This window comes from Antennarius striatus, chromosome 13, assembly GCF_040054535.1.
Source record: "Antennarius striatus isolate MH-2024 chromosome 13, ASM4005453v1, whole genome shotgun sequence".
NCBI lineage: Eukaryota > Metazoa > Chordata > Actinopteri > Lophiiformes > Antennariidae > Antennarius > Antennarius striatus.
The window spans coordinates 17,824,073-17,851,935 of record NC_090788.1 but is presented as its reverse complement, the minus strand read 5'-3'; the positions used below and the strand labels follow the sequence as shown (position 1 = coordinate 17,851,935).

The 27,863-nt window shown below is 40.6% G+C and overlaps 1 protein-coding gene across 2 annotated transcripts; it reads left to right on the top strand.

Annotated features, from left to right (window-relative positions):
- The first annotated feature begins 12 nt into the window (after positions 1-12).
- Positions 13-19,516, top strand: slc7a1a (solute carrier family 7 member 1a). 2 transcript variants are annotated; one of them, XM_068330335.1, is made up of 13 exons: positions 13-547; positions 7,652-7,926; positions 8,013-8,195; positions 8,323-8,481; positions 8,684-8,861; positions 8,987-9,120; positions 11,656-11,878; positions 13,436-13,572; positions 13,770-13,872; positions 14,085-14,290; positions 14,442-14,593; positions 14,754-14,862; positions 16,560-19,516. In XM_068330335.1, the coding sequence occupies exons 2-13, from the start codon at positions 7,740-7,742 to the stop codon at positions 16,742-16,744; spliced, it is 1,956 nt and encodes a 651-aa protein (XP_068186436.1). In that variant the 5' UTR covers positions 13-547; positions 7,652-7,739; the 3' UTR covers positions 16,745-19,516. The 2 variants fall into 2 exon arrangements, with proteins under 2 accessions (XP_068186436.1, XP_068186437.1); XM_068330336.1 differs by lacking the exon at positions 13-547 and adding an exon at positions 3,019-3,093.
- Positions 19,517-27,863: the final 8,347 nt, after the last annotated feature.

Sequence of the window (27,863 nt, the reverse complement as noted above, 5' to 3'; positions counted from 1 at the left end):
ACAGTTGATGTGGTTGTGGGGTTCCATCCTGTCTGGATTACTCTGATCAACCTATCAAGACTGAGAGCTTTATATTCACACCTGCATAACTTTCCATAAAAATAAAATATCCATGTGTTGGTGGAATTATGTAAAATCTGAGGCAAGAACTCACAAATTCATTCCAAAAAATGTTAATGCTAGAAATTTACTTTTAATTTCTTAATTTTTTTTTTTTTTTTCCTCGAAATGACAAATTCACCGAAATATCTTCTTTCGGTTCTGGTCAAAAGTCAGTTGACATGAGATGTTTGCTCTTCGTCAGCTCCTACTAGTTCGGTTGGACACTGATGAAGCAGGCGGGGCCGTGGATAATCGGTATCCCCTCCTCCATCCGAACTCGCAAAAAAAAAAAAAAACGTGTAACACGAAACCTTCAATGTGTCCCCGTCCACCTGTGAAGACGCGACACGGCGGGGCAGACCACCAGAGTCCGACCTAAGAAGGAACCGTGTCATTTCTCCCGGGCGACAGCTCCATGCGCTCCCGTAGGAAGACGTCATCCCAGGTACGGTGCGTGGGCTCGGGCTGCGTGAGCACACGTGGTTATGTAACGCAAAACTTTTGTTTTGTTTTTTCTCTCCTCCACGCGCTTTTCAGCATGCGTGAAATTTAAACGGCATCGAACGCGCCCACGCTGTGATTTAAGAAAAAACAAAAAACAAAAACCACGATCATGTCTGCCAGATCGCATTTTAACAGCGTCAGGTCCGCTCTTTCCTTCAACGCGCATGTGCGGCAAAGTATTGCAATTGATTGCGTAATTTAATTTTGATGCAACCAGCATAAAATCAATGTGTTAGGCGATTCTCCGTCCAGGAGCCGAGTTTAACCACGGGCTTGTAATATGAGAGGAGGTGAATCCTGACTGGGTGGACTGGAGCTTCCCCCCGTGGGGCTGATACTGGGGGGGGGGGGGGGGTGGCTCTGTCTGTGTTGGAGTGAAAAATCCACTGGTAACACATTCAGAGAAAGGGCGCCTACTAAAGTATCAGTACCACAAACCCCAGAGCGACCCTCAGAATAGCGAAGAGCATCTCTTAATGGTTTAATTATTGATAAAGTGTCTTTGGATAGACTGTGAAATTGGCTTAAAAAATGGTTAGAAAACAAACAGCAAAAAAAACTTTTCAAAGAATTTAGATCATACAGTAGTTTGCATGACTTGGACGTGACCTTTTGAACATAAGTTCAGATCCATTCCAGTCATTAAGCTGGTCTAAAAGTGGGTCAGCTTGTGTCAGGCCTGCATGGAACCAACACGGAACACGCTGGAGGGCATCTGGTGTACCTTCAGGTTCACTGAGACTCAGGAGATGACTTCCCTGAGTCACAACAGCATTCTTCTTGACCTGCACGCTCTGGAATGCCACGAGCAACCTACAGGCTTCCCAAAAAGTGTGTTACTCCCAAAATAAGTTTGTGTTTGTTTAAATGTAATTTCCAGAGTAGTTCCTGCGTGTGATTTAACAGATTCTACATAGAAACCGTTCAGTCCCGATTACAGTACTTCCCTTGTACTGGAAGGTTCAAGAGGTCGCTCAATAAATAGTGATTAGAGTAAAAACGGTAAAAAAGTACTTTGCGCTCGTGTTTTATACGTAGTCTCTTAGATCAGGTTTGGAACTTATATCTGCATCTGGATCTTTCCTAGATTAAAAAAAGTGGTCAGTTTAAGAGTAACTCTTAGGTGGGCATTCCAAGAGGTGCGTTAAAATTGTTGCTCTGTACACATGACCTTTTATGCGTATCATACCATGATTTTTAAATTGTTCATTTTATCTTATTACATGAAATAAGTATTTGATCACCCACCAACCAGCAAGAATTCTGGCTCTCACAGACGAGATAGTGCATCTTTAAGAAATATATATATATTTTAACCTACTTGTGGACATAAATGGCCAAAATTGATTTTTGATTGTGTAAATGTTGTATTTAATAATGAAATTCTTTCCTTTTCCCACCAACTGCTAGCATTCTGCTAAAACCATTCTAATCAGCCTGTTAAGTATTTGTAACTTAACGCCCTTCCTGGAAGTCGCCCAAAGCTTTTATGTAAATCAGGTTCATATAATTGCAGAGATATTCTATTAAACTCCACACTCAATTGCTTCATGGTGTGGAGTTACAGATAATTAAATTTTGTCACAACGACTGAAGCTGCATCAAATCTTATCGAACAAACTATTATTGTTTTCCAATTTTTTAAAAACAAAATAAAAGTTGAAAATTATTTTATCGCTGATTAACATCAGATTTTGGGGCTTCATCTACAAACACCCCCATTCATTTAGTCCGTCTCTCTAGCACCCCCTGTTCAACCAGGAAATTCTCGGAATGGTCTATCTCTATTTTTTCATTGGTTCTGAAGGACTATACCCCTTTCCCATCCGTCCACTCCCACCCACTGACTACTTTATTCTCATCTGTCATATTATGTTGAAACTAATGGCAGGTTGTGTGTCTAAGATACACTTAATGACGACAGAACATGCTTTGTAAAGGCTAAAATTTTGCAACCATTGCTTGTGCAAAGGTATTAAAGAATACATAATTTGTTTTGAGAGAATTCAAGCAAAGCAGGCACATTTGAATGCTTTCCACACACGCAGTGGTGGAAAGTAGTGCGGAATACTTAATGAAAATTCAAGGTAATTGTTTGTTCCATTGTTTTAAAAATTTATGCATCTCCAATGCAAACAGAGCACTTTTAATTACATCTGTGGTTATACATGCATCTAGAGTTATGACTTTTGAACTACGTTAAGATTTCCACTGTCAGTCAACTCCTGCTACATTTTGTCTGCGTTGGTTTCTGCATGCTGCTTGGAATAGCCAAGGCATGTGATTCCTCTAGATTCTATTTCAGAACGGCGGCTGCTAAACTCTGTGTGTGTGTGTGTGTGTGTGTGTGTGTGTGTGTGTGTGTGTGTGTGTGTGTGTGTGTGTGTGTGTGTGCTCTTCACTGCAGACTGATGAAGTCAAAAATCTTTTAATCACTCAGACTGCACAATCAGATTGACAAGTGATTGTTTCCATAGCCAGTTAAAAGTAAGTACTTGCGTGTATTTCCCACATCCTGCTATTTCAGATAACGCTTGTTCTCTATTGGCATTGACCTGCAACATTGGCGAGGTATTTCATCATGCACCGTTTTTTTCTTTGCTTTAGCAGGTCATTATTTGGGATGATGATTTTTCCTTTTTTTATTTTATTGATAGAAGATTTTTATTGCATAAACCACAGTACTCACCTCAGGCGGGGGTCACAGTGTTCATAAAGACTTCTTTACTCTGTTTGCATTCATGCATGCGGTGTTTGTTTACTTTTTGTGCTTTATGATGGCATTCCGTTATTTGAACAGAAGGCTTTTAGTAACAAACTTTCTAGGTTTCACCCTAATGTGGTGCACTAGCTGATGTAATAATCATCTGCCTGTTAGTCTGGGCTGAATATAATATATCCGTATGGGCTCGGTATTCTAGCTGCAGCTGGTCTGGTCCTGAAATTGAATGTATTATTTGTGTAACAGCCGTTAGCGTTATTTTTATTTATTTATTTTCTTGTGATTGCCATGGAAATGGGTGAGGCTGACTCTAATGAGACTGTTGAATATTTATTGACATCTTTTAATACGCTAGGCAGTGGGGATGGTTGCTGGATGAGACAACTGTACTAAGAAAGCAACAGTTCTGGATAATACTTACAATTTATGTCAAAAATTATATTCTGACATCTCCAATGAGATCTACTCTGTTTCAAAGTCTAATCTGGATAAGAGTAATAATCCCATATCTGGAGATCTAGAATGTTAAATTTACCATTTTAGTTATTGTTTGTGGGGGCAGTGATATATTGAGGATGTTAACCTGCATTGGTGGAGGTTTGCTCTAGGGTTTTATCAAGTTTGGAAGTTGTATTTGGGTTTGGATCTTTCCTGAATTAAGAAAAAGGTGATCAGTTTAGGTTACTCTTATGTGGATATTTCCATGAGGTGTGTCATAACCGCTGCCCTGTACACCTGACCTTTTATGTGTTTGCTGTGTCAATGGGTTCTGGAATCATACCAGACATTATCCAGAAGTGGGACAGAGTGTTCCTCTCCTGCTAGTCCCTATCAGACTTGACTGAGTTCATATCTCTGGATTACTGTTCACCCAAAGTAAAACCCATTGCTCCAGAGCATATTTTAATTCACTCTATTCTTCCAAATTTCAAGTATTCCCTATCAGTACATGGGCTCGGTAATGGGGAATATGCATATGCAAGATGTTCGCCCCAGGGAAGCTTCTCTGCAATCAGTTGGGAAAGTCATTTGTGTTTGGCCCATGGAGGGTGGGAATTGTTCCCAAGTGCATCAGCTCTTCGTTCCTTCTCGTCTTTTTATAAATTTGTATTATTGGCTACTATTTAAATGTGATCCTGTGTCTGGTTAATCAAAGTAATGGCTGAATGGGACAGTGTACTGGGTTTACAGAGTCAGAATCCTTGTGGCTGTAAATGAGTTTTAGAAAGCCACAGTTTTTGAGCTTGATATACACCTGTATATCATACTGATGTTTTAAAGGAAGGTTTATGGGCTTCTGTAGCTTCACTTTTGACCCTTTTTTAAAAATCTGTCCATGTGACCCCCCCACACTATATGGAAGCACAATATTACCAATATCAGTGCGGGCTGTCCATTTCACACTTAGGCCTTCAGTGATGTTCTACTTAGTCAAACTTGCATACATACATCCCATAATACTTAAGCGGCTCCCACCGCTGCCACTAATGGAGTGTTCAGGACTGAGGCGTTTATAACGTCTCTCAAATGGGACAAAAACCATCACTTCTGAAGAGGTGTCAGGCGTATTCCTTTTATTGTCACTTGCACAGAAGAACACGCGGCCACACCTTTATAGACGTCACAGAACAAAACCGGCTGAGATGACCATCATTTGACACCACAGCTAGAGAAACAAACACAGAAATACACTAACACACTACTACATGATGTTGCATCACCGCTATCATGTATAAAACAGGCTATTTTCCAGCAGTGATGGCATTCTAAAAATGAAATAAAATTCTTGTACTCACAAAGCAGCTGTTCAAAAAGCTTATCTAAACACAAAATCCATTCTCCTTTCTTTACTCAAGAACACTTTGATGACTTGGTTGTACATTTTATCTGTGAGTTTTAATTCCAGCAGCAAATCATTTTCTATTGGCATTGAGGCCAATGCTGAAAGCACATCTGTCCAGTCTCTCTTTTCTCACAAGAGCTAGTTTCTCTTCAAATGTGCGTCTTGAAGATGGCATTTTGAGTATATCTGCAACCAAATCTTCGTTTTGTCCTCCTTCAGCTATTGTGGGAGCAAAAAGCAAGTAGATTTTCCACGTTCAAAATGCTTGCAGATTTCTCCTAAAGCTCTACGCTCCAACCCAGTGGTTCTTAACCTGGGTTTGATCGAACCCTAGGGGTTCGGTGAGTCAGTCTCAGGGGTTCTGGCCGAATTTTGGGCCGGGTCGGGCTTGGACTCGGGCTCGGGATTAAGATTTTACCTCTGCTGTCATGATGGTACATCATCTGATTGCTTTCTTAATATTCTAATTCATAGTAACTATGTTGAGCAAAAAAAGAAAGTGGTCAGACGAATATGTGCAACGTGAATTTACATGTACTGTACAGTATAACAGAACGTGATGGGAGTCAGCGTTCTGAATGATTTGCAATGTCAAATTGAGCAACTCTAGTCTTGCTCTGGCAAAAATAAAGGGACACTTCCTTAAGCTGCATTGAAAACAAAAGAAACAGACTTTGCTGTGAAAATGACATAAGAGTAGCACTTGCCAAGGTGAAGCCACTCATATCTGAACTGGTCTCTCTATAACAACAGCAGAAAACACACTGATTTGCAGATAGGTCATTTCATGTGAGTCCATCAACTGTCTTGGTTTTGTTCTTTGAAAAAGGTGATATTAATGCACAAATCATTAAATACACCAGTAAAACATATACTTATGTCTTAAATTTGAAAAAAAAAAAAAAAAATTACTAAAGAAGGGTTCGGTAAGTGAGCATATGAAACCGGCAGGGTTCAATTCCTCCAACAAGGTTAAGAACCACTGCTCTAACTCGACTCTTGTGATCTGCATAACACTGCCTTCTCCGAGTGAGTATCCGATCACAGGACAGGTACATGTCAGGACAACGTGGGGCCAGCTGGCAGGCCTTTGCAAGCCAACTTCTGATCTGATTGGCTATCACATCCGTCCATTAACTATGTTTTCTCACATTGCAGAGAGTCCTGCATTCTAAATTCTGAAGTCCCTGGGCAGATTTAATTCAACCTGGCAAAATAAGCCAGCTGAATTTTGATTGGATAAAACCTCTATAATCTAAAGATGGAACACTGTCTTAGTGTTTGCATTAAAATATAATTTACTGTTATTGTCAGGGCATAGTGGTGGGCCCTGACCGCCCACCACTGGTCCAGTATGATTTCAGTTGAATTTGGTCATTTGCAGGAGCTGTTGGATAATGCAGGTGGCCTCTGTTTTTCTGTTGTAAGAGATGTGTTTAATCTCTGTGGAGACTTGAAAATGCAGAAAATCTGTACATATTGTTCTGTAAGAACTGTAAGTGTAGCTCAGATAATTTCCATCTTTTTTGTCCGTTTGTTGTTGTTGTTGTTGTTGTTGTTTAGTTTCACTCACACAGTGTCGTTGTAGTGTAGGTCCTGTGTATTGGAGGAACACAAAGGGAGCCTCCACAGCATGTTTCAAGAAAAAGTTTCTGTGTCATGAGTTATGATTCTCTTCGCATTGAACATTCAGTTCATTCTAGTTCCTCTCCCATGATTTACATTGCATTATGTAATATATGTCAGCAAGTTGTCAAGTGACATGAAAAGATTATCCCTATAGGCCCTGCGTCTGTTCTTTGCCTAGTTTGATTCCATTATGTAATGCTCCATGAAACCGTGTCTTACTTATAAAACTGTGAAGCATGAGTAAAACCCCTTAGAATAGAAATAATCTTTGAGTCTTTAGGTTGCAAGTTTTAGGGTTGTTGTTTTTTTAGTCCATCACATATCAGCATTGATTTAACATCCAATTGATCATTTTCTGAATATACAAAGTAAAATCTTGAAAATGATCAGGGGTACCCAAAGTTTTTCATACCACTGTATGTAGCTGATACTGAGCTAAACACAGTTGCTAACCCTTCATAAGACATTGACAATAAGTTTCACATTGCAACTGATGCACCTATTCATGAAGATTGCTGTGGTTAATCCAGTGTCATCCACTGTAATATTACAAACATCACCTTCATCTTTTTGGCTTCTGTTGCAAAGGTATTCTAACTGATGTTCAAGAAAAGCATCTCAGCACGTTCAGGTGTTCTTACCGGTATAAGAAATAGTGAAATATTGCTGTTCTTGAGTAACTATGAAACTTATAATGAAAGCAATTTGATTTGAAATACTAGTGTTTGGATTTCGTATTGGAATAATGTTGAGACATAAAGGAAACGATTGACGGCCGGTGGCAATAAAAAGTTCTCATTTTAAAAGGCTGTAGTCAACTATATTCTGTTGTTATCTTTACCTCCCTGTAGGGTGTATGTGACCTCTTTCCTTCTCCCTTGTGACCTTGGAACCCTGGTACACCTCCTACCCTTCCCCTCTCCTCTGTGAGGGAGATCCATGGCACTGAAAAAGCTTGTGGGGTTTGGGAAGCAACTGCTGAGGCTGAAAGTGGTGGACTGTAACTCAGAAGACTCCCGTCTGTCCCGATGCCTCAACACTTTTGACCTGGTGGCTCTGGGTGTGGGCAGCACGTTGGGTGCTGGTGTCTATGTGCTAGCTGGCGCTGTAGCTCGAGAAAATTCAGGTACATTGAGTCAATCTAAATGATTAAAAAAAAGTGTATGACTATGCCTAAAGCCTAAAATCAAATTTTATCCTCCATCCCCATAGGTCCTGCTATCGTTCTGTCTTTCCTGATAGCAGCCTTAGCCTCTGTCTTGGCCGGTCTGTGCTATGCAGAATTTGGAGCTCGAGTTCCCAAGACAGGTTCAGCTTATCTTTACTCCTATGTGACTGTAGGGGAACTCTGGGCCTTCATCACTGGATGGAACCTCATCCTCTCCTATATCATTGGTAAGAATGTCCAAGCACTATTTTTAATTGTGTGAGTCGAATGGGAAGATACAACAACAGAATCATGAGCTTGGTGACAAAATTGGAAAGAGCAGAAAGTTTTTTCCTGAAGTGATCTTTATTTCAGGTACGTCCAGCGTGGCCCGTGCATGGAGCGCTACCTTTGATGAGTTGATAGGGAAGCACATAGAGCAGTTCTGCAGAACGTACATGACTATGAGGGCACCGGGCATTTTAGCAGAGTACCCTGACATGTTTGCTGTTCTCATCATAATCACCCTAACAGGTACGCACCCTTATTTCTTTTTTTTCCTTTCCCTATCTTGAAACATATTCAGAAAGGCCATGCTTAACTCACTCACCAGAGTTAATCAAACATGACCTTTAAATGTTTTTCAAACTTTTAAAATAATAGTTGATTCATTGCAAATGTTTACAATAGATCATCAATTTCAGAACAATTTTTTTTTTTTTATCTTTTTTTCAAGGTCTTCTTGCATTTGGGGTCAAAGAGTCAGCAATGGTGAACAAGGTTTTTACCTGCATCAACATCCTAGTTTTGCTGTTCATGGTGATTTCTGGACTTGTCAAAGGTACACTAAAGAACTGGCAAATAGATCCCGACGAAATCCTACGCAGTAACTACACTAGTAACTCCAGTCTCAAGTAAGAATTTGCATTTGAATCATATTTTATTTGAAATTCTGTATTTGATCAAATCTACAGGACATGCCTCAGCTGAGAAGGTCTCAAGTTGTTTCTGAATAATTAGTTCTTTCTTTGCTGTTCAGTCTAACAGACATCCTGTTAACCAAAGAGAGTTTGGGATTGGGCGGCTTCATGCCATTTGGTGTCACAGGGGTCCTTTCAGGAGCTGCTACTTGCTTTTACGCCTTTGTTGGATTTGACTGCATCGCCACCACAGGTCAGTCCTATAAAGAAAACACTTTCTACTGGCCTCTTTTTTTCCCCCCACTCTTCGAATCATTTCCCCTTTGTAATGGGTATGTTTCGTTTAGGGGTGTAACTGAATCTGGAGTTGGAACAGTTTCAATCCCACACCTATCTAAACATCCAGGAATATTACATAAGAGGTGGAGTCTGAGGGTTTGTGAGTAATCAGTGCATGCAGCCTAAATGTGCTGCGATACAGGTTAAGGATATATATACCGTATTTTCCGCACTGTAAGACACACCTAAAAGCCTAAAATTTCCTCATAGATCCGTAGTGCGCCTTATAATCTGGTGCGTCTTATATATGGATTAATATTCATGTTAATATTGGTTAAAAACATGATCGCTGAAAAAAAGCCGGCAGTCTGGCCGCCAGTCATGCCGCACTCCGCCACCAGAGGAGCCCCCTCAAGGCACTCGGGCCCACGGCCCCTAATAACGGTAGTCGAGGGGCGTCACCGAAGTCCCGGCTCTGACTGACCTGCTCTCAGACGGTAGAGCAGACCGTAGGAGCACCGGTGATTACGTAGCAAAACATAAGGAACTTTCAACAATTCTATTAATAAAGTTTGACTGACTGACCTAAGTATTTCCTAACTATTTGGCGTCGGAAATAACCCCCTTTAAACTTAATTGGTTTAAAAAATGCCATTGTGCTGTCATCTGGAATCTAGTGACGGTCCATTCTATTAGTCTGTGGAAACACACGGAGAAACTGGCTTAAAGGTGAATGAAAGACCCTCAAAACTGAACTTCCAGCCTTTTCAAGAGCAGTCACTGCTAGACAAAGGTGTCTACTGTACTGTAATTGATCTACAAATGTAGTTGATAGCTCTGGGGGGCGGTGGAGGGGCGCATTCAGGCTTGTGTATTCTGTCTACAGCAACATGCGGTGAGATTCACGGCGGTGAGACACCGACGTTAAAGTCAGTTCTAGGAGTAAAACAGCGTCATATTTGCCAGTAAACTAGCAGCCTGACATTAAAAACTAGTTAAAAAATTGTTTAGGACACACATCAGCAAATAGCTGCACCTCACCTCCAACTGGACTACCGATCGATCCAAGCAATATTTAATTAATAAACAAAGACGAACGTCGGAGCTTAAATATCTGCTTCGAACTTCAGATCAGGAAATAATCCGCTCTGTTCGCACTGACTGCACTCGTAATGAATTTAACCAGTTTTTAATGTCAGGTTTTTTAATATGCGTGTTGACTTCTTTCTAAGATGGCAAAGTGATCAAGGGATCAGGTTTCCTTGATGAGGCTCAGAATGGCTTATCGACATAACAATAGGGGCCATTCAAAGGTAGTCAGGAAGTCATGAATGCAATCATGACCGCCTGAGCATCGTGGCTCTATCTAGTGGACGGATTGCACAACTACATCCGCTGCAGTTTATCAAATAAATTTTATTTATTTTTTATTGTGTGCGCCTTATAATCCGGTGCACCTTATAGTGCGGAAAATACTGTAACGGACTTGAAGGGGAACATTCTTTACCCAAACAGGTTTGTGCAAAATGTAGAGTTACAAATGAGGGAGTCTTGAAGTAGTTCTACATAAGGCTGTTATAGGGTTCTACTCCCTGGCCAGCAGCCATTCCCACCTCTTTTTCCAGAATTCCTTAACTTCCTGCTTTAGTTAGACATGCTGGGACATTCTATTAATCTGTTGAACCAAATCTGTATCTGAAGACGTTGTACCGTATGTGCATGTCTGTGCATTTGAAAAAAGCTAGATTGAAGTTGGCGTAGGGCCAATATCCCACCCCCCTTCACATGTATAGATATAGGCACACACACATCCACACAGCTGTTGCTAGTGTTACCCTGTTGACTTCAGCCTTCTACAAATATGGGCAGATCAGCGGAGCTTGCCATTGCAAATGAAATACACTCCATCATCACAATGTTCTTTCACCACTGAGCAATTTGTGTTTGCGTAAGTAGCCGTGTTACATAACCGTCTGCAGCTGAACAGTCGGGTGTTTCAGTCTTGCGGATGTAAAGGGAAAAATAAATGTTGTTCAAATTTTGAAAAATAACCAAGTTTCCATTTGTTTACCCAGTTGTCATTATTAACTAGAATTCTGATGATACAACCGTAATTATTAAATGAATGTAGTTAAATGATCTATAATCTGCTCAGATCTTAAATTATGAGTGATTAATAATCAACAATAAGTGATACGGCAGCTGACTTTGAGATATATCAGTGAAACAGCTGATAATGAAATATTTTTGGGTTTTTTTCATCAAAATGGTGAGGACTTATCAATCACACAGCAGATGATAAAACCAAGGAAGATGCCATTCGATTGTTGAAAGCTCACATTAAAATCGCAAAAAGAGACCATAAAGATTTCAAAAATGTCAAAAAAGCGAAATCCAAACAGTCCAAACATATTTTCAAAATTCCATGTGAAGTAATAAAGGGGAAGGGAAGTTGTACTTTTGCCACTTTTTTTTTTTTTATTAACTGTGATCACCGTCTCTGCCCTAGGTGAAGAAGTGAAAAATCCCCAGAGAGCCATTCCCATCGGCATCGTGTCGTCGCTGCTCATCTGCTTCGTAGCGTACTTTGGCGTTTCTGCAGCGCTGACCCTCATGATGCCGTACTACCTGCTGGACAACAAAAGCCCTTTGCCAGCAGCATTTAAATACGTTGGCTGGGATGGAGCTAAATTTGCCGTGGCTGTTGGCTCCCTCTGTGCTTTGTCTACTAGGTACACACACACACACACACACACCTGTATAAATTTTTTATCAGTTTAACAAAATATGCCCATGTCATGTTGTTCCTCGCGTCCGATTCACTTGAATTCCTGCAAGTGAGACTGACAGGTTTGTTGTTTTTTTTAATCTCAGAAGCGACTTGACCCCTCAACTAAAAATAAAATCATTGCTAAAAATATTTGACCATCAGCGTTAAGTATGTATGTCATTGTGTAACATTAGTTTGTCTCACAAATGGTCAACATCTAAATCAGCTTTCAGGTTTCTAATGGTTTTGTGGTATTACTGTACATGCATGTTTCTGTTAATGTGTGTTAAAATGCGGTCTTTTGGGTGTGTTAGGGTTTTGCTCTGAACAAAACCCTCTTCGGTTCTTTAGCCCTGTTGAGAGGTGTATATTCAATAATGAGACAAACTGTACAAAAAAGAGTTTACTGGAGAAGTTCAGCAGTTTACAAGTTGATGAGGATACAGCGCTGGGCTCTTCAACAGACACAGCAACAAATCTCTGGAGGAGAGCCCCGAATGTTTATTGGCTGTGATCTTTATAGTGTTTTGGATGAGACTGTCCTTGAGGCACCAGCCGCCTGACTCAGCCTAACATGTATCAGTTATCTATGTGCTGTACTTATACTGTACTCTTGTGTTCAGAAAATTATGTGATAGACAAGAACTAGATGGACAAGTGCTGTGCTATTTATGTTTGTGTAAGCAAATGCGTTTTGTGGTCGTTTCCATTGTTATATGGAAATTCCCAACAGGTGTATGTGTTTATATTATATCCTGTCTCCGTGTGATCTGGGCTATGGCTGACTGTGGGCTGCTAATTAAGCTCATGGCCAACATCGGCCCCCACAGCAAAACACCGCTAACCGCCACCCTCACCTCTGGCATAGGGGCAGGTGAGATACTAACATGCATGTGTTCACTAAGAATTTCTTTCCAGTAGGTGGGCCTAGCCGTGCCAGGTTATTGCTATTATTGTTATTATAATTATAGTTTTTTTAATATAATTCTCCAAGATTGTGCAGATTATTTTAACTCTTTTTTTTAAAAAAATTTTATTATGTTAAAATCAGCTCTACAGCATGACAAGGCATTACCTACTGTCTGTCGTCCAGTCTCATACAGCCTGGAGGCATTGTAGTTGGTTGATGCTATTAGTTTGGATGAATTATTACTTTTTGCATGGCCCATTGTTTAGAATTACTGAAAATTTCCTAACTACAGCTCAAAAGACAAGGATAGTAAATTCAAAATAAAATTGCATGCTGTTATAATAAGTAAAAGAACTGTAAATGCATGTGAAACATTTACTTTTTAAAAGGGAATTGTGCATGCTGGTAACAGAATTCTGTTGGTCCAACATCATGTTCCTGCTGCTCTACATACTGACAACCTTCTGTCCTGTTCTCCCACCACAAATCTTAAACTATATTGTTGTCACGCATATTGTCGTCCTTTTTCTACTTCTTTGCCCTGACTTGATTTTACTTTCATTTTTGGAACTGTCAATCGCATCTAACGCTTTCCACGCTTGCCATCAGTCTGTTGGGTTCCATGTTCCCGCTACCCCGTGTCATCTTTGCCATGGCCCGCGATGGTCTGCTCTTCTCCTTTCTGGCCCGTGTCAGTGAGAGGAAATCTCCCATAACATCCACCCTGAGCGCCGGGGTCTTGTCTGGTAAGATGACACAGTGAGGAATAAAATAGATATAAATTGATGTTAGATGAGATGGATGGAGGACTGCCTTCAAAAAGGAAGGAAAAAGTGCATATAGATGTGTACACACATACACATTTGACACTTTTTTTAATTACGCTTTTGACACTTTAGTACAATTCTCACTTTGATTTGCTCTTCTTCTTGTCTGCTTGAAGCTATCATGGCCTTCCTCTTTGACCTGAAGGATCTGGTAGACCTCATGTCAATAGGGACGCTCCTGGCCTACACATTAGTGGCTGCCTGCGTCCTGGTGCTCAGGTTAGTGGGCAGACAGCACATGTCTTATTATATATATTTTTTTCAGTTAAATTAATGTGTATCTCATTGCCCATTACTTAGACTAATGTGCACTAGCATTGCACAATGCACTTCTTATCGTTGCCAAACCACTAAAGCAAACAATTTAATGAAGTAACAATGGTTAGTATTATTGGTTAATGCAGCTCATTCTTTGTGTTTTGGTGCATCAGGTACCAACCGGAGCAGCCCAGTGTGGTATATCAGATGGCAGACACCCAGGAAGAAGCAGAGCTCAGTGACAACATCAGTACCCCCAGTATAGGTATTCTTCCCGGTGTGGAGGAGAGGTTCGGCTTCAAGAACGTCCTGTTTCCAGACAACCCTGAGCCTTCCAAACTGTCAGGTTTCACCGTCAACATCTGTGTCTCTATCATGGGTAGGTGATCATTATAGTGACGGTATATTATAAATGCTTACTGAAGAGTTATGGTGTTGGTGCTTCAGTAAAGAATCCAGATGAATGTTTCATGAGTCCTGAGTGTTAACTTGTACACATTAACTAATAAGGAATGCATGCATTTCTGCAGGAGTGTTGATCCTGGTATTCAGTATCCTGGCAGTGCAGGGGGGCACAGCTGTGTGGAATGTCATAGCCCTCACCATCATCGCTGTGGTGTGTCTGCTGCTCACTTTTATCATCTGGAGACAACCTGAGAGCAAGATAAAACTTTCCTTCAAGGTTTGATTCCACAAACTCAGTCTGTGTAGGACATTGTAAATTTGAAGGACTGTTTTGGGTCTTTTTCAGCAACATTTGTGATCCTTTCATGAAATGCATGTATTTGTAATGTCTTAACACAGGCCATCATAATTGCTTTCTGTGTTATTGCACTTTTTAGGTTCCGCTGCTGCCCTTTATTCCAGTGATCAGCATGTTTGTCAATGTTTACCTCATGATGCAGCTGGACAGAGGGACTTGGATACGGTTTTGTATCTGGATGGTAATAGGTATGGGGCCATTTTCTATTGTCATAAATGTTTTTGTCCAAGCTTTAAACTCATCGTCACATTTCAGATAGTATATTGATACCTAAAGATCAAATCCTTAAGGCAGGGGTGTCAAACTCATTTTCACCGAGGGACACATCAGCATCATGGCTGTCCTCAAAGGGCCAGATGTAGCTTAAAAATGTAACTAAGTGTCATTCAATGCCACATAAAATGATATAGCAGGCCACATTTGGCTCCTGGGCCTTGAGTTTGACACATGTGCAGGTACAAATGGCAATAAATAAATGCAGTGACTTATTTATTGCCATTTGTGCCAACTTCTCACTAAGTTTCATAAATATCTCTCAAGTTTGTTTTTTCTTTTCTTTTTTTTTTGTTTACAATTATGCTAACTGAGGACAGCAAAGATCTGAAAGCTGATCAGTCAGTATCCTTTGTGGAGGTAGAAAATAAACCTAAGTCAATTGTAGGGTCATTAAAGTGGTTCATCAAATTTTTTTGTAATTGAAGTGTGAGTAACACGTGAGAGGGAAACTTGGAAACTTTCCTTCCTCCATTTTTATTCAGTGGTGTTTTTACATTCTTTTTTCTGAGGTACTGGACAATGATGAGACAAGATGTCAAAATTTTATACTGATTTTAATTATATTTCTTTTCAGCGATTCCTATTTAAAGAGGTCCCTTTAAAAAAATGTACAAATGTTTTTACCCCTGTGTACTAAGTCTCATAAAAATGTGACGATTTTTTTTCAGTTTTATCTCATCAGATCTTTTCAATAACATTTTATTATATACTGTTTCATTTTTATTAATTTATTATGTTTTTATGGCCATTTTGTAATAAGAACACTAAATTTCTTTAAAAGGGAAAATGATGTAAGGGCCCTCACGTCAGTGGTGACGGTGTGACCCGTTCAGGTCATCAATGAGTTTAGTACCGCCTACACCTTCCTGTGTTCCCTGTGTGGAACCTTCATGCATACAAGGTCTGCATGTCACAGGAAGCCCAAATTGTGAGCCAATATTTTACAGACACACTGTCGGAATGAGCAGCGGCCTTTCAAAGGGGCCAGCTGCAGGACGTCCTGAGGGGAACAATGGGGGAATCCAGTCTCAGGGCTTCCGAACCCCGCAAATGTGAAGGACTTCAGCTCTGAGGTCAAGAGAGGAGCTGGAAAAGATTGACAGGGACTCGTTATGTGTGACCACAGGAATGTGCCTGGCAGGAATACCTCCCCTGCTCTCTCCTAGGTCTTAGGTGAGGGTTCACTGCTCGTAACATCCTCCTCAGTGATGCACTGCTCATTTTCAGACGACTGCAGAAAAAGCTGGTTTCAGGCTTTCTGCTGGAGTACCAGCTGGAGTACCAGCCAGACAAGGCTGCAAACTGCATAAAATAGTCTCACAGACTTTATAAATGCACCTGAATGCACAACCAATCGGAGAGAGGAGGATGTCTCCGGACCACATTCACACTACTCTTTAATATCAATACAAATTTTGTTGATGGCAGTTGAGTATAATTAAATCTTAAATCCGTAAAGCTCTTTGTTGAATAAATGCAACTGGACTTGTAATGAAAGCTTGAAGACATTTCACCTACAACCAAAGAGGCTTCTTCAGTCCATAAACCTGAATTTAATCTAGTAACCATCTTTCACACACTGAAGCTGTGTCTTGGTTTGCATTCTCAGGTTTTGTGATCTACTTCGGCTACGGCATCCATCATAGCGCTGAAGCAAATGCGGCACGCACCTCTCCTGAAACGGAGATGAACAGCTTCAAGCGTGAACATGAGTCGGAGGCCACGTCACCCGAGAAGGAGGCCTTTCTGCACTACGACATTAACAACGGGGATGAGGACGACGGAGATTTGTAGGAAGCGTTAGAACATGCGGCATGCCTTTCAGCCTGTCTGTCTGAGTTTCTTTGACTCAGCTCCCAGTCTCTCACTGGTGTTAATCCCTTCCTGGGGAAAGTAATAAAATAAATCACACCGTCCTTGAAAACCTGTAGTGTTGCAGGGAGGATTTATGAAGCCATAATTGACATTATTCCTTTTATTTTATTTTTTTTGTGTTACCCTAGTTTGGTTGCCGTGAGCTTGGGCTACTCATAGGCTGTCTGGTGTCAGGGCTCGTTTTGCAGACAGGAAGCGTGTTGGTGTTTCAGAAGACTCGTACTGGGTGACCAGTTGTTTCTGCTTGTGCTGGTTCATAACTGCTGCTTTAGGGGACTGTCTTGGTTACATTCCTGGCAGCTTGACTATGTGCACTTGTGATAACAGCCTTCATCTGTGTGTCTCCACAGCAGTGAAATCTTTCTTTTTTCTTTTTATTTCATGTTTTGTGACGATCGCATAAATTGGTATCGAATTCAAGTTAGTACTGTTAACTTTGCATACGCCACCTCCTGATGTATCGAAAGTTGACGTCCTGCTCTGTCAGTCCTCCCTGTCATGAGAGAGCTTTAAAAATAGTAATGTGAATGTAAATTATATGTAGAATTTCCCTACTTCATTGGCAGAAAAGAGTGACCAGACCTAAGCTGTAGCGTTCAGTCTGTGCAAGGTCGATGGAATGTTGAAAGCATCGTGCAAGGCACCATTTTGTTGTTTTAGTGAAATCCTATGCTGGTGTCATTCTTGGATTATACAGTATCACTTTCTGGATTGCAGATGTTTTAAGAGGACAAGATTTGGCTGACTTGATGATGCAGAATCTGTTACTCCCTTCTGGAGAGCCTTACTTTGAAAAATGCATGCAGAGCCTCACATTTAATTTAAATTTTAATTTTATATACTGTTTTGATCCCCGAAGGGAAATTAAGAATGCACACTCTAGCTACTGATTCAAACGCATGCATATATATATTAGTGTGTACAGGCCCCTGTAGCACACACACACATACACAAGGGGGCCTGTAGGCATGCAGGGGAGGTAGAGTGGCAGGCAGCTCCATCTTGGTGCGCCTTAAATGAGCAATTTGTAAAGGGGACGGCACCTTGCTCAAGGGCGCCTCGGCAGTGCTCCAGAGGTGAGCTGACACCTCCCACTGTCAGCTCACCTCCGGGTATTTTTTTTGGGCGGGAGCGGGAATCGAACCGCCGATCTTGAAATCATAGGACGACCCGCTCTACCGCCTGCTTTACCACTGAGCCACTGCCGCCCCATAAACTATGAACATGAACTAAAGGAGTCCAAATTTTTTTCAGGAATATTTTAAATTGTCCATTTGTCATCCCCTGCAGTTTTATGAAACAGTCTTTATTTTGAGGATGCTTTTTAACTCATGGTAAATATATGTAATTTGATATGTGTATTCTGATGCACGAGTATCAGGTGAAGACGGTCAAAGTTTCTAAATGTTTGTTAATGTCATTTTAAATTTGGACGATAATGCATTTTCACAGTGCTGGCTGCTGTGGGGTTTTTTTTGCATCTTTAGCTCCAAGTACTTGAGTTTTTCTTTTCAAAATAAAGTACTGGCCAATTTTTTTTGTCCTTTATGCTCAATGAATGTTATTTCACTCTTTTTCTCATGTTTAATCATGTCTTATTGCATTAACCTCATTCTAAAATGCAGTTGCAGTTCCAGCCTGCAGTACATGTCTTATCAATATTGCCAATTAAGTAAAAGATTACACATCAGTAATAATGTTATTTTTGCTGACCCTTTCAGAGACAGAGGACCCACATAGTATTCTTCTATTTCATCTAATCTGTGATTTATTTTGCAGCTATTAATGTATGTTTATTTTGAAACTTGTCACTGAATGTCAGACACATATATGATGTGGCCACATGTGAGTCACACAACTTCTTTTTGGCTAAACTAACCTCTAAACAATGGCACTGAAATCAAAAAGCATGTCTTGACACATTGATTACAGGGAACACCTGTAGACACACTGAAGTGTAGAAAGTACATTGTGCAGTGTCAGTATTTGATGACCAGGGAATAAAACTTGTGTTGATCCTTTTAAAGAAAAGCTCATTCTCCTTTTAAATGCAGAATCTTTATGTATATAGTTATTTGGTAATAATGCTCCTATTACCGGTAGTTTTAACATTTCAAAGTATAAGGGGGTGGGGCCTATCAAACTTGGCTGCACGTCAAGAGCATAATGGTTGAGAGGCGACGCACATCAGACAGAAAGAAGAGAGGGAGCAGCAGTCGGTGTAGCTCAGATTGACATCAAGACAGTCGTGTTGGTCATGATGTCTTTGTAGAGTTCTGACCTTGCTTGATTGTCTGATGTTTTTTTTGGTACAACATGATTGTCACCCAGAAACATCCCAACACAGCAAAGTTCAAATACATATTTTTCTTTTACAGGTCTGGACCTATGGGTAAAAAAAATGTTCTGAATTATTTTTTCATTAACAAACTAGGAATAATCACATTTATGTTTTAGATATAGAACGTGATTGAAAAGTTCTGTTTTTTTCTGGCTGCCGTACACGAGACAGTGACAATTACAGTTTGTACCGCACCATTAAATACAAATAAATCCTACAAACTGGGCCTTTCAATGCATTCACTGTTTACAGCAAATGGAAGAAATGTGCATTCAAGATTATATAAAATAATGTTTATATTTCTTGCAGTAAGTGATTTGTGAATTGGACAAAATATATTTTTATTATGCCTTGTTTGTGTCTTACATTGTGTTCCACATGTTGAGTTTGTGTGATCAGTGAAATGAAAACGTTGATGTGGGAAGAAACAATGCCCCACGTTACTTGATCCATGAATGCCTCTCTCAAATTAAAAGTGCATTTATTATGACCCCCTTCACGTCAGTGTGATAAAAATAATGCTACTTTTTGTCAAGTTGGTGAATGCAGCATTTCACAGTAGTACGTTTGTCATCATATTATGTGACATTTGCATTACTACTTCATGAACTCCATCTATAACTTGCCCACCATGCATCACTTCTCAGATCTTAATCTGTGAACATGTTGAGAAACTATTTTGATTTGTTATATGAAGAAGTCATTACTCAAAGTCAAAAATTTTAGTGTTTTTTTTTTTTTTCAAACTTTCTTAGTTACAAACCATCTATGTTTAACATTATATGTGTGTTGGCAGTTGTGAGCATCCATGTCAGTCTTTTTCCTCCATTAAATTTGGTTGTACTGTCAAATCAATGCAAAGGAATATGCATTCTTGAAATTCTGTCTCCTGTTACAAGTTATATTTCATTCATTAGATGCCTGCGCATTTACTTTTGAAACAAAAACAGAATAGTTTTACAGGTACAGTAAAACTTCATTTCCTTGTGTAAAACTTCCTTTCCTTTAACCTGTCACAATATTAAACTTTATCACTGGTGTGGATTACCAGTGAACACATAGTAAAACGTCTTATGGACTGTGATAGAATAGAAAGAAAAAATTTTTTTAACTCCATGACGACTGCGGGATGTAACATGTGTCTTTGGCGCCACCTGTTGGTCGCGTCAGGAACACAGACTAGCGCTGAAATCAACTCCCAACATCACATCCATTTTCTGTCTTTCTCTTAATTAGGACGGCATTGCAATGAAAAAAAACCTTAACGCAAAGTAATATATTAATGAGTAGGATGAAGTAAAATATTCAAAAATGCCTGAAGTGAGATTTTTGGCCAATTATTCCGCATTTCACTCCACCCCTGTCAAATCGGCTTCCCAGGAGCCTGATTCTACTGGTGTCTATTTGCAGCATGGACATATCTTCCTGAACTCATCCGGCAGAGAGCGCAAATGTGTTGAGACTAAATGAAGCCCAGCGTGCTCCACCAGGTGTCGGCTGCAACATCAGCACCACTCCTCCTCCTGCTCCTCCAATCCGCAGCATCCTTCTCTCTCCTTGTACTGTTTCTGTCCGGGGGAGACGGAGGAGAGACGTGTGTTGGTTTGGGGAACTCCTGCGTATGACCAACATTATTAGATGAAAACGGAAGACCTGGAGGTGAGTCGCACCGCAGAGGGTTGTTTTTGGGGGTTTTTTCGCCCACAACACTCTTTGTTAACACGTGACGTGGGGATTTTATTTATCTAGATAATTTATTTATGTGGAATTCGGGTGTTGATGCCGGGTCAGTTCGCCCATAGCTCAAACATGGATCCGATCGGTTATTTTTGCAGCTAAAATGCGGTGCAGTTTTGAGGAGTTAATTTGTCAATATAAAGGAACCCGCATCATGTGCGTCGCTCCGCAGATCGTCCTGTAAGACAGGCGTCAGGTCAGACGAGGAGGAGCAGCTGGGGGTGATGGATGGAGCGGGTCAGGTCTCTGTGGGTGATGTTAACGATCACACAGATTATCCAGGATTTGCACCTGACTGCTCAGATGATCCACTGCTATGAGGAGTGGATACTTCCACACTTTTTTTTTTCTTCATAAGAACAATTATTTTACTCATGTGTTTGTGCTTAATAAGACTTCCAAGAAGTTTGTATTCTAATAATCTCTTGCAAATGACTAAAAGCAGAAACTTTTTTTTTTTTTTTGCCCCAAAGAAAAACAAATTAGTGTTTCAGGTGTGTAATGGTGCAATTATGCTGACTCAAATTTTAGCAATAATGATGTGTTATCAGTAGGCACTGTTTACCTCTATTTAACTGGAAGCTTGTACTCTACTAATTCCTTCAGAAATAAGGGAATAATATATAAATATAAGTATTCCCACAGAGTTACAGATACTTCAACATTTATAATCCCAGCCTCTCCTTCACACCTATTAAGAAGATGGAGGAGAAGAAAGGTGGGTCATAATGGAGCAAATAAAAATGAGCAGTGAGAGTCTGTCTTTCACACTCAGCAGCTTCTTGTCCTGACTGCGTGGTGTGTGATGGAGAAGTTTCATTTGACACTTTATGGACACTTTTTCTGTCTTTGTGTGCATCTTCAAACCCATTTCGCAGCATCTTGCCAATGGCTCCGGGTCATGTTTCTGTCGAGGGTGACACTGCATCAAAGCAGGGCAGCAGAGCCGGTGGCCTTGTGACTCTACGCTGTCTGCTGTAGCTGCTGTTTCAGATGCTGATGCATGTGTGATTGATTCATTACATCTGACCTCTGCAACGTCTGAACACCGATCAATTTAGCAGACCTCTGCCAGGAAAATCAGCCCGCAGCATTGTGTGTGTGTGTGTTTGTGCGTGTGTGTGCATGTGTGTGCGTGCGTGTGCGTGTGTGCGTGTGTGTGTGTGTGCGTGTGTGTGCATGCATGTGTGTTTTTGAACTGCTTATGTATGTTTTTTTATGCAGGTAAGACAGTTTGTCACCGAGCCCATGGGTGCAGTGCTCTGTTGCAACCTTGAAGGTCATTTTATAGGACAGAATAGAGGAGAAGAATGACAAAGAAGGGGAGACGTGGATTACAAGTGAAGTGAAGGGAGGAGAAAGACGAGAGAAATAATGTTTTATGTCCTCCAATTTCATTTGAATGTGTGCATTTCCAGTTTTTGTTTTTTTTTAATTTGCTTTGTGCATTGCATTTTTGATATTGTTTGAACTTACATGATAAAAGCATGTGCCCAGAGAAAAAAGAGAATGACTGAAATAGGAGATGGCTCACTATAACCTGTGTAGTTATTTCTCATAGCTTGTTAATTTAGAGGCTTCCCTTTGCTCAGGATGAGGATGTGTTTGTTGTCCGTGTCCGTCGTTGTCTAGACAGCGTAGTCTCAGGAGTGCTGTTTTCCTGTTTTTGAGACGCTAATTAGATGAACAGTCATTGATCCCGTTTTGTTAGGGTCCTGTTTTAGTTCTGCTATCTTCTTTCACTGAAACTGCATCTGTTTGGCATCTTTTCTCTATTTAGTTCAGCATATTTGGTTTTTTTCCCTTCATCACATCTCAAAATAATAATAGATGTAAGAACACCTACCCGTCCTCACATGAGCCGGGTCACGACAATGAGTTTGTATGTGTGTGTCTGTGACTGATGAATAAAACACATGCAAATACACTTACTCAGTTCCACTCTGTCTTTTGTCTGCAAGGTGGCGATGAGCTTGTCGTAGCTCCTCCCCTGCAGTCACAGGGTGAACAGAAAGACACGCCTCCTTGGAATCACACACAAACACACACACAAAAAACACACACACACTTCTCTGTCCGTTGGGAGTAAACATAGAGGACTTTTGTCCACGTGTGTGTCAGCGTGTTCTTCCATTTGGGGAACATTTGCCATTAGTTTGAAGGAAGTGTTATAGATGTTTCATTTTTAATGCATTTCAAGATGTATTAGTGACCAAATCACGGCTGTTATAAGCAGATTTATGCTACGCTGCATGAACTGGACTGTGCAGAGACAGACATGTGACGGCTTTACTTTACTTTACTGCAAAAAGTCACAGAAACATTACTTGAGTCTACATCATCCATTTTTCATGACACATCTCAGCACTGCATAGCTACACTCTTTTCCAGGCTTGCTCATTTTCCACCCAAAAAAAAAGATTTTTTTTTTTTTTTGGAAAAACAGCAGCAGCACAAGAGAATCCTCAAAAAAAAGAGGAGCGTTCCGTTTTGCTCTGACCCAGTCGCTGCTCACAGTCTTTCTTTTATTTACTTGTATTTGTCTAAACTCTTGGTATTCCTTGCTCACCTCTCCCTGATCCTTTGCAAGTCATCCCTCCCCCACACTCATGGGGTTTGTTACCTGCGCATAACACATGCACACACACTCCAACACACTACAACACTAACTAAAATTCCTCCATATCCGTACTCCTCCTCTGCACCATTATTTACTTCTCCTCTCACGCACTACTTTGATATGCACAAGTGACTCAGTACATCGAAGTTGCATTCAGCTTTTCTTTTGTCTGGGTTGTCGTCACCGTCGCCAGCTTTGTGTCTGTCTGTGTGATTTATTTATTTTTTTGCTGTTGTTTGAGTAAAACTCACAAACTTTCTCATAGCAAATTGTTTCATTTACAACTGTAGTGCATTTCTAGTCAACTCCTCTCCCCGACTACCTGTCCTTCTCTTTGTCCCTTCACACAGTCTTACCTACCAGCCATGCAAGAGTTAACCTTTTTCTCTGCGACAGGACTCAGGGTAGTGGGTGGAGGGGCTTTGCTAATAACAATGCAGTGCAACCAGCATGGACAGACACCCCTTTTTTCTCCTCTCCTTCATGCCACCCCCGTCTGGATCTGTGTCCGTGTGTGTGTTTTAGCTGCAGGCCTCTGACATCTTCCATCCTGTTAGTAGCTGCGTATTCTTTTCTCATCACGCTCATGTTCCCATCACTTCTCCTTTGTCTTTCATTCCCAATTTATCTTCCCATTTCTGCTGTGATTTCTCTTTTTATTTCCTGCGCATTTGTCTCGGCTTTATCCGTCTCAGCCATCATCATGGGCTGCATAGCACAGACAACGGAGAAGGAGCTTGTCTGACTGATCCGTTCTCACTATTTTAAACAGGCGATGCCGAAGAGTCATGATTAAGGATATGGATAATGTCATCAGCAAATGTGTTTCCTGTGGTGGACCTCTGTTTAGCAAGAGTTCCTTCAGGCGGGTTCTTTCTTTGTTTCTGCTCCGGCAGCTATAGGTAGCTACCGTCTGTGTAGGTGTGTGTGAGCAGGTGGTACGCTTCTCGTGTTAGAATATGTGCAACTTTGAATATGTGGTTAAAGTACATACTTTTATTTCCAATCATATTATTTGTTTGTTTTTTTTAAACAAAGAGACAAACCTTACGTGTGAGCATGTGTTGCTGGACGTGGGTTTTAAACACATGCATCCTTTTTTTTTTTAAATTTATTCAGATTTGGTAAATAAATCCTGTTATTTCCAATGGATGATTTTCCACCAATAGCAGACCGCCTACTGTTTGCAATAAGGGAAAAGAAATCAGCTTTTATTGCAGATGATCAGATTTTCTCATTCTACTTATTCAGTTATCTATGATTACCCATCCTGACCCGAGTTCCTGCAGAAATCCTGTTACAGTTCCCACTGCGATACAGAATGACTCCCCCTGAGGTACAAAAAGGCATCTGATGGTGTGTGGGGGGGTAGAGGTGAAAGACGCAGAGGGAAAGGATTATTTGGGCAGATGCATTATGCTGAAGTCCCACCTATAAAGCTGACAATGGGATTGATCTCTTTACCCCGCCCTCATTAACTCCATATTATTAAGGTGGAAGAGACTGGAGAGAGGGAAACAGACATGGCAAGATTTTTTTATTCATCTTTTAAATTTATTTTTCCAGAGAGGAGGGGAGTAGCTGACAATGACTGAGGAGCCAATGCTTATTGATATATATATATATATATATATATATATATATATATATATATATATATATATATATATATATATATATATATATATATATCCACCAAAAGTAGAGAACAGTCAAGCAACTGCAACTGTTTCTGGATATTATCTCAGTTTTGCTTCACTGTTCTCTGTGGTGATAATTCATTAGCTGTGCATATTGATTTATTGCTCAGTTCAGAAAAAGTGGAGTAGTTGCAGTTTAGTGAAGTATCACTTGTGAAATTCTGTCGACAGGTTGTCTCTTCTGTGAAAATGAAGCTTATTACAGAGCTATTTTGGTACGTGTTGTGCAGCTAACAAAAGATGGGAGGAGAAAGAATGGATGACTAAAGCTTGGCTTATTTTTCAAAAGATTTTCTCACTAAGCTTTAGGCTCCAGGACGATTGCTTGCGAACAGAATACAAAGTGTGCAGAGAAAGGAATGCTTTTCCAAAATGAACAAGAAGATAATTGTTACTGTGAATCTTCAGCATTTGCCGGTTCATTTGCCATATTATGTACAGAAGTCTCTGAAAATGTATTCACAAGTTCACACTTTCACACATATATTTTAACACAATTCGGCCTCGGGAAAATGTACAAGGACATGCAAGGATGATGTCATTTGAGACTAATTACATGTTCGCAAAAGCACAGTATGCATTCTATTAGTGGGGTTTCATCTTTGAGGATAACTGGTACACTGCAAATCCTGCACTAAATCTAATTATGCCATTTGCTCACTCACAAGAGTCATAAATTATGGTTACGCACAAGTCAGCGGCCCGTCCATTCATGTTCCTGCCAGGTCTTTGTTTCTATTTTGGTATGCCGGAATTCACACCTCTGCAGAAGTCTGTGTGTGTATACAGGGATACAGGGATAAAGGGATGGAGGGGTGTGTGTGTGTGTGTGTGTGTGTGTGCGCGAGGATGTGCATGTGTGTGAGAGAGAGAGAGAGTGAGAGAGAGAGAACGAGAGAGAGATTGGAGTTCCCCTGGGACCAGAGAGCTATAAAACCTGTCTGCTCTCCAGTGGGGGAGGAGAGGAATAAAGCAAAGTGCCAAAGACAAATGGCTTCTGTAATAGCCACATGTGCTGTCGAACCGACAACAAAGGCATCCAGAAAAGGTGTCTGCACATGTGTTGACTGTGTGTGTCTGTGTGTGTGTCTGTGCAGGTGCACTCACATGCATACAGTATTTGGTTCATGTGTTGCAGCATGCGTGCTTTTGCAAGACAAGCAAATGAGCGTTGTGTTACATGTCCTACCTGTTTGAACTTGACAGCCTTCCTTAGATTTAAAAAAAAACAACATAAACTTCTGTGACAGATTAAACTATTCTTGTCGTATGAAAGACTTATTTTTGATCGTCACAAATAATTATGATTCACAATATCTTCCAACTGATGTCTTATTTTGATCTCTTTCCTAAAAAGGAAGGGATACAACTTGTTGGAATTTAGAATTTACTGGGTAAAAGACAATGCAATATAAACTGAACCAACTGAAAGTCTATACCATGTATGAGTAAAATCTGATGATGCTAATGCCTGATATGAATGACATCAGATGTCAGATCATTTCCCAGATGCCTGGTTGGGTGTATTGAGATGTAATATCTAGGCAGCTGTTTAAAAAAAAAAAAAAAAAGGCAAAAGTGTTAAATAATTAAACAAAAGCCATCTTTGGAGTGTGAGTCTTTCAAGATTTTAAAATTCAGACTACTTTCTTAAAACATGTGAATTCTCTTCTAACCCAATTGCTTTCATTGGGTGAAAAAAAAAGGAAATAGAGTATGTGTTACCAGTTTCAGCAGTGGGACTAATAGTAGTAGATTTTCAATTATAGCATCTGTCTGCATACTTCAGTGTCTATCAGGAAGTCACTTTAGAAATGTGCTGTATTTGCTCATTCTATGGAGGTTTAAATGCAGTACTGCCTTCCATCAGCCTAATGAGAGAGGTGCAGTTCTACTGTGACAACTGTCGTCCTTTCTGCAGCCATCTGCATGTCACCCACTCCCACCTCTCGTTCTTTCACCCACACAGGCTCGTCCGCACTCGCCACGAAAAAGGAGCACTCCACATTTAATTTTTCTCTCCGCTGTCAGAGAGGCGGGATCTCAGTCAGTCATTTGTCACATTGTGAAACAAGCTTTTTGTGCTTTATTTCAGCTACTGATAGGATAGAAGCTCAAATGGCTCTATCTCGATGAATCTGATCGCTGACGAGATATCGCCTTATCCTCTCTCCAGCTCTCATCACTTCAATGACGTGTCTATCTACTCACACACACACACACGCACGTACGCATGCACGCACGCACACACACAAACACACACACACACACACACACACACACACACACACACACACACACACACACACACACACACACACACACACACACACACACACACATATAAGCAGCAAGACCTGAGGTTTCTGTCATTAGCAGCTTGTCTTCTGTGTTCACATCTCTCTATACAGTATATCTTTATCCATGGATGTGGTTTTAGATCTGAAAGTGATGCATTGATGTGAATGTGAGAGCCATAAGGCTAACCTTCACGATAACCCATGGCTTTCTATTGCTAAGCCAGTCCTCTGATAGAGGACTGAGAGGTCAGGATGTGTTTTCTTCCAGGGACATGGCATCGCCATGACAACTAAAACCACACTGTTCCATTGGTTTTGCCTCCTGCTGGTTTTTTGAAGG